The following is a 9,638-nucleotide window of genomic DNA, read 5'->3' as shown; positions in this document are numbered from 1 at the left end:
GCCCATTCACCATACTTAACAGCAGGGGGAGCACAAGCACAAAAATCAAACCATTGATTTAAAAGAAATTGCCAAACCCCTGACCCCTGACCCCCAACCCCTCAGCAGTCACACTCCTGTATTTAACCAAAGCAAATTAACAGGGCAGGTTGTTATCAAATAGCTGACCTTCTTACATTCAATTATTCATTTAGGTACAATTAAACAGTTTCAATTAAAGTTTGATTGAATGAGCTCTGTTACAATAAAGTTGCAAATGGAAAAATGACTGAGCAACATACACTCATTCACCAATAAACATTACTGAGAACATTTAAACATTTTTAAAGTCAGTACAGTGTCTGTGGGGGTAAGGTGAAGCCTAATATTTTAGGGTGCTGTGTCTCTCAGTAATATGAAAAATACATTTAATGCATATAACGCTCTTTTAATATTCTGTCTGTGCACCCAAGCATACTACAAACAGCAGTACACAGAAATATACAGTACTACACATTACAATCTCATAGTCACACAATAAATGCCCAAACTGCAACCCTTTTTTCTACTTTTTTCCTTTCCCTCATCTTGTTATCGATTTTGGTGGTGCATGAGGATGGAACTAAAAGGGTTGTTTTTACCTCCTTGTTAAAACATGCAGATCAGTGTGAGCACTGTCATATACATTTCATTTAACAAAGGTAGCGTTCAGCGGCCGCAGCATTTCGAAACGCTGTGACCATTTTGCTCCTGAGAGAGCAGTTCATTTGATACTGTTTCAATTCCAGACACCTGGGAAAGGTAACACAGATCATGTTTACAGCATTATCACAAGAATGCATTTACACCTCAGTGTTCTGCTGTTTCCTTTCTCATTTTCACAGGGCAGATGTGAAATTTCCCAATATGCAGCCATTCCACCTAATAACAATAACATCTATAGTTACAAAATTTGTCTCTGGCTTGCTGGCCAGGGTTCAAGAACAATAATACCAGCAGTAATGTAAAGTGCACATTTCACAAATGAAAAGCATGTTCCAGAAACCCAAGATGCTGCAGAAAAGCAGAGTTAACAGGAAACAACCGAAAAAAGGAAAAAAAAAAACAGAGACAAGGAAAGAGATATAGTGTTTGGTCATTAAAAGTTAATTTTTTATAGAACAGAAGCCCTTTGGAAACCAAGCAATGTGTAGACTGTGAAAGGAACATTCACTCCTGTAACATCTAAAATCATTGTACCATAGAAAGTTTTGACCCCTTATGGACAAAAAATGTCCCTTCACGTAATTGCAAATTACTGGCAGCCCTTTTTATGCTTTTAACCACTGGTTTCTCAGACAAGTCTGTTTACTGAAACCAACTGCAAGCCGAGTTTTGTTTTGCTTCTGGATAATGAGAATGAACACACAACATTAAGTCAACAGGATGTCCATGGTAGGCAGCAAGCCCGGGGCCACTACCTAAATAGCCTTCATTTAGCTGCACAGATTTGGAACTGATACTGAGAAGAGTAAAGAAATTTAGGGACTTTGAACCGGCATGTTGTTTTGTTTGAAACATTGAATGGCTTAACTGCCTAGTGACAGGCAAGGACCAGAGACAGAAAGGGCAGAGGGACTCTGGTAAGGAGTCTGGCTTTTGCTTTTTTGTGGTGTTCAGTCCCCTCCTTCCCCTGCTCTCTTCCCCTGGCTTTCTGTACCCAAATTATCATATCAGTGACTTTACTGCTTTTTGAAGAATATTTGGTTGTCAGTTGTTGCTCTCCGCACTGTGTGAGAGACCGATGCCTGTTCGGACAGGGTCTGTTGTTCTGCAGCTTTATTGCATTTTGCTCCTGCTTCGTAATCTGACCTGGATAAGAACGCCTGCTAAATGACCAACTGGCTTCCCAAGACTGTCAGTACCATGAACTAGAAAGTAATAATCGATGCTGCATTCATGACAGATTGATTGAAGAGAAGTGTGTGCGTATGCCTGTTTGATTTTTTTTTTTTTTTTACAAAAACATCCTGGAAATCTTCACTCTCCCCTGATGCTCTTCTTTCAGGTTCTCACCTGTAAATACAGCACACTGGGGTCGGAGTTCATTCATATGGAGAGGAATGAGGCTCATGACAGCTACCTACTGAATGAGGTAAATGAAAACTAATGGTACTTACTGTCTGAATAAAGAGAGATTCCTCAAGCCCTTGCCCTTGGGGATTGAAAGAGGAATTAGAACAATACTCCACAGCCACAGAAGCAAAAAACAACCACTCAAACAGCTGCACTGATTTCAGGTGTGTAGAGTCAAAGATAGAAAGTGAATATAGTACAATCCAGGGTCATCCAGGATACTTTGATTCTTAGAGCAGCTGATTTTGTGAAGTGAAAAGACAAATGAATGGATAAAACGGATTGTCATATTTTACACTGCATAGACCAACGTACAGTTTTCGCATGTTTTTGCATTATACCACTATGCTACACTGCCACCATATATATTACTTAAACATGTCACCAAAATAATAAAGTTGGACTGACCTTCTCCACTCGGCCCTCCCCTCCCCATATGTGGCCCATCCTTGTCAAACCCTCACCCCTGATTTTTAAGATCCCTGGGCTCCAACCTTGGCCACCACATTGCCTCTGGACCATGGAGAGGTGCCTTCTTGTCACAGCCAGAGACACCCATGTCTGTTGTGATGACGTAAAGGTGTCCACTCCTCCAGCTGGATTCCGCAGATCTGGGATATTTTGTGACAGAGAAGAGGCCAAAGACAGAGCATTTGCATTAAAGGAATAATCTTTTATTTGTACTGAGCGTGTGAACAATCACTATGTATGGCCATTAGGTTGGCAGGTCTAGCTCCAGACTAACAGCCAGTAGCTCCAAGTATAAGTTCCTAAACAGACTTCTACTACTAAGCTTGTTGTCACCCGAGCAGCTAGCTGAGTCATGAACTGCTGACGAGCAAGTCAGCAGGGACCAGAGGCAGCTGAACATCCAAGTCCGGATGATCTTGTGATGAACAGTCAGTGTCATCAGTCTTATGGATAATCAGCACACTGATGTAAAGCCTCAGAACTGAACTGAACTGAAATACCTCATATTTAAACACAAAGTTTTATCCACTGTGGGTGGTTAAATATTTTGCTTTGTTTTTTAAACCACTTACTGTGGTGGCTTCTCTTCTCATCCTGAATTTCCAGTGGCAAGCGAAGCCAAAGATGGCCACAAGGATGACTACCACAACACCAATTATTATGCTGATAGGCATAGAGTTCTCTAGATCTGTAATCAAAGACACACCTTAAGTGAATAATGCAACATGGAAATGCTCTAATGACAGACAGGTGGAGAGAGACAAGCACATGCGTGCACACATACACACATACCTGCACACACGGACACGTGTAAAGTTACACAAAATGCCCCTACAGAGCAAGAACACATCTTTGACAAAGACATCCACATGAGACAGATCTGAAGTCTACTGAGTCATGTAAAAAAAAATCTTACAGCTATTACAAAAAAATGTTACAGCTACTCTCATGTAGTAATGACATGTGGTGTTCTAACAGATCAGTATGAAATATAAATCTTCTCAAAATCATTAACTGTGCTTATACATTTAACCTTTTGTCTGTATGCACTGTTCTAGCCAAACTCACCCCGTGTCAGTGATACTTGTTTTGAATTCCACAAATATTTTAGCCTATTAGGCCCAGGTCTGTCTCCATTACTGGATGTTCACACTCTCTCCCTGCACCAGCCTAGATTTAAACCATTTATCTTTACCCAGGTTGGTCTTTATCTCCTCCTTAGTCACAGGCTTGATAATATTCTTCTCCAGGCTGCTGTGGTCCACAATGCAGGTGAACTTGTGCTCCTTCAGGTCTGCAGGTGAGACTGTCAGCCTGCTTCTGGTCTGGAACGTTCCGTCCTCATTGGACACCGTCTCTCCCAGCTCCACATCCTCATGCAGGTCCTCTCCGTCTTTCTGCCAGGACACCACGATTCCTTTGGGGAAGAAGCCGGTGGCAAGACAGGTGACAGGAGAGGAGGGGTCCCTCCGGAGCAGAGAGACCTCAGGAGGGACTGAGAGAGACAGTGAGAGAGAAGGATGTATATTTACTATTTGTAATCCTGTTTTGGCAATGTTTGTATCTTGTAATATTGTGCCAATAAAGCAATTAGAATCTTCAATCTTCAGTAAAAGAAGATGGGGGAAGAAGATTTATGTAACATGCTATCCAATCCAAATGTACTTAAAATGAATGGCTGACAGCATTTCCTGTAACTGTACAAGAAAATGCTACTAGAGCATTAACCAATGGTGTCAATGTGCATGGTATTGTAAGATGAATTAGCTTTTAGTAGCTACTCTGTTTATTTGCTTTGATTTGTCTGACAGAATCAAGATATTTACAGTGAAACCTTCTCTTGCTGCTTTGGGTTCAGCCGGAAGCGATCCGCTCATGTGCAAGCTAACACTAGCGAAGCTCCTAATATGTGGCGTAGCTGGCTGTGTAGCTTGTATGGATGGTAAGATTCACCGATTCGCATCAGTGCACCGGCATCAAAGTTCACGATGCGATTGCATCGATTAAAAAATTGTGCACTGGATATTATTTGGGATGAACTCGGGATGCATCGTTTCTAATATCTTTGCATCCGTAAAATCCAATTTATTTATATATAATTATTAGTAGAGGCCCTATGCCTTTATTATTTAGAAATGTGACCAATAATTTTATATTTAGATTAATTCCTCCTCTCTAAACTGTTTCTCAAGTGCGCGCTCTCATCTCCACTGCTGTCTCTCGGCCAAGTCTTGCACGAGTTGGAGGCGTGTCCAGGCAAGTCACAGTTAGATTATCATGGAGGAGGAAGAGGTACGCATTCCTGAGTTGCAGTACTAGAGAAACAAATATGTAAAGTAAAAATGCCACTTTTTTAGTTAATTTATGATTTGCTGTCTGCTTAAGAAGAACCAAAGAAATAAAATCAAACTATCTGTACCATATTTAATTGCATAGCATTTTCTATTGTATTTTTATCTGTTCTTCTTCACCTGTCCTTCTGCTGCTGTCAACACCCAAATTTCACTGCCCGGGGATCAATAAAGTGTTATCTTATCGTATTCTTTTGCATCGCATCGTATCACGTTGAATCGCACTGCATCGCAATGGGGGTGAATCATATCGTATGGCATTAGTAGTTGCTTCATATGTATCTTTAATGTATCGGATCATTGACAATGCATCGAGATGTGTATCACATCGGCCTCAGTGATGGAGATGCACATCCCTAGTAGCTTGCTATAGCCAGCAGTAACCTGAGTGTTCTCTTTACAAGTTAGCTGCTAGCTAGTTGATAGCAAATAACAACTTGCTTGTAGAGTGCATATTTCTGTTGTAAGTCAGTCGGTTCTGACTGTTGCTCCTGCAGTTTTCTTGATGGTGCTGCACTGTAAATGGATGCTCTGTGTTTGTAGTGTCTAAGTCACTGTCTTTACCATAATGCGTACCTTTCCTCTCAAGGCTGTTTTTGCCATAGATAGCAGCCCTCTGCAATAGTGAAAGACAGATGAAATATTTTTGCATTTGGTGCCTCTTCGTCTCAGAAGACTCCCACTCTTTCTTGATGATGGCAGCCTGTGGGTTGGCAGCAATCCAGGTTAAGGTCGTCATATCCAGAGTGAGAAAATCCTCTCCATCATAACCATACTTCAAGTATCCTTCATGCTTCCACCCATCCCCCTGACAGCCAAACTCGAGCTGAAGTGTGTGGATACCTACAAGAAGATAACAAACACATGTGAACACACAATGGCACACCATCACCACTTGGTCCAGAAACACAAAAAGTAGTGAGCAGCTTCCAAAGGCTGGGATGAAGTGTTAATGATTTTACAAAACCTACCATATCTGACCTTTGTGTTGTATGTGTTATTATAAATTTGACTAAAGGAAGCATTTCATTCAACAGCAAATCACGTTACTTTGCTAAAAGTATATGATTATTGCAAAAATTGTTACAAGCCCGGTTGAATTCATTCTATACAAGAATTCTGAACAGAAATCATAATTTGTGTTACTTTTAGGTGGATTTCTCCACCTACTCTGGAAGAGTTGTGTGTAACTATAGGAATACTATGAATTTACTTAAATGAATAACCATCCCTGCTGATGCAGTGTACCTCCTGATTGATTGAAGCGTGTCATGTATTGACTCCACTTCTGTTTGAAGTCTTCCATGAAAGAATTAAGTTCTCTGTTGTCACGATCCATGTTTTTCTCCTCAATTTTTTCTGCCCATTGCTGTCTGAGCTCTATGTGTTTGATGTTGCTGTCAAAATACGCCACCGTGTCTTCATCCACAATGGCTACAGCCACAAAATCAGGGAACGCACTCACTCCTGTGGTGCCAGTTACACAGTTCTTCCAGGAGTGTGTCACTACAATTAGAGTGAAAAAGAAAAGCTGCTTTAGACAGATTATTTGCTTTCCATATATCAGGAACATGACCTGAACCAAGCATATTGTGACTTTGGGTAATGTACTGCACAACGTCTGAGACAAAGACACCAACTCAAAGAAATTTCGTGCCGATTTACTAGATGCACTGTGTAAGTCACTCTGGATAAGAGTGTCAATAATGCAAAATGACAATCTAACATAATGTAAATGTTAGGCGTCACATGTATACATTCACGCAAAGCACTATAGTATTTTCAGTGCACTATAAGGTAACTTTGTTTATTTTAGGTCCTGTTTACTCCCCATAGTCATTGATTTGCTTTCCAAAAAGAACTGAGATGCCAAAAACTTACAGTAACATACAATATCTGACACTAAGTCACCAGCAAAAAAATGAGGTATCGCACATGCACATTCACATGCACGTTCTTGTAACATTTTGATAGACAGATGGATAGATATGGTGGAGTCTCCAATGCTCAACTTTTACAACGGTAGATTCGAATATAAGAGTTTGTTCATTTACATCAAATTTTCAAGCAAAAGGTTGATCATTGTAATGCTGATGAATATCCTAGTGATAACAGTGAATGTAAATTATTTAGATTAGCAAGAAAAATTGGCTGTCTTACTAGCTAACACATCACACACAATAACCATCTAAGGACAATAAACTAGATTAAAGCATCCACATGTTATGCCATAAAAACCCAAATGTGCCCTAAATATAAAACATGATCTCAGACTGTTTGCTTATCACTACTGAGAAGTTATTTGTTGCTTATTTAAACTTCAGATTATTACTCTTTAACTCAAAAACGTTTTAGCAATATTTATTTTTTTAGTGGGGGCATGCAATCAGAGCATGCAATCAGAGTTAAATGTCCCATTTTAACTTCCGATAATTCTGATAATATCACTGTTCGCAATATTTATTGAACAAATAGCAGCTGCCATTCAGCAGAACAATAATATCACCAGAATGAAAACGTTAATTTCTGCATACAAAATTAGTCGAAATGCAGAAAAGACACGGCTCTACCTGTAAAGCCAACTAACCACACTACAAGAGTTTTTTAATCAACACATTCTGTTTTCTGTGGGTAGATGTCTATTTAACTTCACAACTTCCAAACGAAGTATATGTTTTGTGAGCTAACCGCCTCGGTTATGTTTGGGAACGCAGCGATATGTAAGAGCGAGCATTGGTCACAGAGCCTATTTGCGCTTGTTAACAATTTGTTTCAAAATCCTCACATAACCATGCAGCACTGTCTGACCATCGTTTGATAACAATTCACATAACTGGTGCTAAAAAACAACAAGGTAATATATGAGGTTATTGGAAAATGAATAACAATTTATTAAAAGATGACATATTTGTAATCATGTTAAAACAACAGCAAAACATATATTTGGGGATGAAGAAAGAAATCACATACAGCAACATGAATACTTTAAAATCAGGGAGCTGTCAATGAGAAATTAAAAAATGAAAGAAAATAGTATACCCAAAGACATTCTTAACGATTAAAGATAGTCTGTCAGAAGAATAAAGTACTTAAAAAAGACTGAAGGAAGAAATGGATAATATATATTTTGAAATGACTAAAGATGCCTTTATTCAGTCTCGAGCAAGATGGACAGAATTAAAGGAAAGAAATTAGCTATTACTTTGCTTTAGAGAAACTAAATATGAAGAGGAGTAATATTACAGACCTTCACATTAATAACAATATAACAATATTTTGAATACTTGGCTTCAAAGAGATTTGTCAATCTTAGGAAGGATTGTCTTAACAAAAGCTGAGGGTGTGTCAAAATTTGGTGACCCAGCCCTTGCCCTTATGCATGACTCAACATGTAAAAATATTAATGACACTTTTGTTAGGTTTGTTTGGGAAGATAAGCATGAGCAGCTAAAGAAAGAAGTTTTTTCTGGACCAAGAACTGAGGGTGGATTTGAACTATTAGACTTGAATTAGTGTGTGTGTGTCTGTGTGTGTGTGTGTGTGTGTGTATATCTATATCTATATATATATATATATATATGAGAAATTCATCTTACATAATGTATACCTCACAGTTTTCAGATGTGGATAACAAATGTACTTTCTGTAAATCTGAGCCTGAGCATGTAACTCACCTTTTCGGCTCATTTATTTAAAAAGGGAGCCTCCACTATTCACCACATATGTACATAGGCATCTGAGTTAATGGTTCTCAAATGTTGCATTTTTGTAAGCCATTTTTCAGTACTTCAGTACAGTTTTAAAAAATAAATTGTCTTATGGTGCAATAAAAATGTGACATAACGGGGAGTAACAGTAAGGGTGAATGCAGCCATGAAAACTATGCTCACTCATGACATCATGCGCAACACTCGGCTACAGGTACTTGCGCACAGAAATTTCTTAACCGTTATAGTCAGAAGCGGTTATATCTTGACAGTTTTCAAACCGAGGCGGTTTATAGAGGCCACGCATGACCCTGTCGTTCATGCACCCATAAAAATATCTTACCTGAAGATGCAGCCCGAGTGCAGCACAGGAATAGTACGAAAGGCTTAACATACTGCATCTTCACAGAAGACACAGAACGACGCAGCACTTGCGTCAAACTGTCGAATGACAGGTAGGGGCAGCGCCAGCATTTATTCAATCACGAAATTCAGTCTTTAGCCGAAGGATTTCCTCTAAGCCAATAGCAAAGAAGAAGAGAAACAGTGTCATCAGAAGCTACGGTGAATATAGGTCAACGGGTTAATTTGCTGAAACGGAAAGTGAAGTGCGTTCACGTTTTTCAGGAAGCCCACTTTGTTCCTCGCTGTTCACACACACAAAACAATACATAACTGCAGTGATCAACACAAGAATCACCGTCATAACAGCAATGATCATTGGAGTTTAATGTAAGACCACAACAATGACTAGTTCTGAGTGTATGAAACTCTTTAACCACGGTTGTTTAAAATGATTAAAGATCGTGTTATTTATGTTTAACCTGCAGTTATCCATCTGAATTCGTTTGCAGAGAGAAGAACAGTAGCAAAAATATATGCAGTTCATGGATGAAAAATGCACCATCTTGAGGCTGCCAAAAAGAAGATATAAAATATGGGAGAACAATATGTGAAAACAGTAAAAGTAATTCCTTTAATTGTAAGAACAGTAGAATAATGGCCAATAAAAGGC

At 39.2% G+C, this 9,638-nt stretch overlaps 1 protein-coding gene across 2 annotated transcripts; it reads right to left on the bottom strand.

Annotated features, from left to right (window-relative positions):
* Positions 1–1,117: 1,117 nt before the first annotated feature.
* LOC118796489 (major histocompatibility complex class I-related gene protein-like) lies at positions 1,118–9,039 on the bottom strand. 2 transcript variants are annotated; one of them, XM_036555394.1, is made up of 7 exons: positions 8,967–9,039; positions 6,165–6,422; positions 5,493–5,759; positions 3,761–4,060; positions 2,503–2,705; positions 2,139–2,173; positions 1,118–2,034 (listed from the first exon to the last, which is right to left on the bottom strand). In XM_036555394.1, exons 1-7 carry the CDS (start codon positions 9,022–9,024, stop codon positions 2,031–2,033), a joined length of 1,125 nt encoding a protein of 374 aa, XP_036411287.1. In that variant the 5' UTR covers positions 9,025–9,039; the 3' UTR covers positions 1,118–2,030. The 2 variants fall into 2 exon arrangements, with proteins under 2 accessions (XP_036411287.1, XP_036411288.1); XM_036555395.1 differs by having other exon boundaries at positions 2,589–2,705.
* Positions 9,040–9,638: the final 599 nt, after the last annotated feature.

The sequence above is a fragment of the Megalops cyprinoides genome, chromosome 21 (assembly GCF_013368585.1).
Source record: "Megalops cyprinoides isolate fMegCyp1 chromosome 21, fMegCyp1.pri, whole genome shotgun sequence".
Lineage (NCBI taxonomy): Eukaryota > Metazoa > Chordata > Actinopteri > Elopiformes > Megalopidae > Megalops > Megalops cyprinoides.
This window is presented reverse-complemented; position numbering and strand designations above follow the sequence as displayed.

Excerpts from the sequence above, each read along its gene's own strand:
- LOC118796489 (XM_036555394.1), bottom strand. The coding sequence starts at position 9,024 with ATGCAGTATGTTAAGCCTTTCGTACTATTCCTGTGCTGCACTCGGGCT. Across the intron at positions 6,423-8,966 it reads CACTCGGGCTGCATCTTCAG|TGACACACTCCTGGAAGAAC; the intron begins GTAAGATATTTT and ends CTCTAATTGTAG. Across the intron at positions 2,706-3,760 it reads GGAGATAAAGACCAACCTGG|ATCTGCGGAATCCAGCTGGA; the intron begins GTAAAGATAAAT and ends AAAATATCCCAG.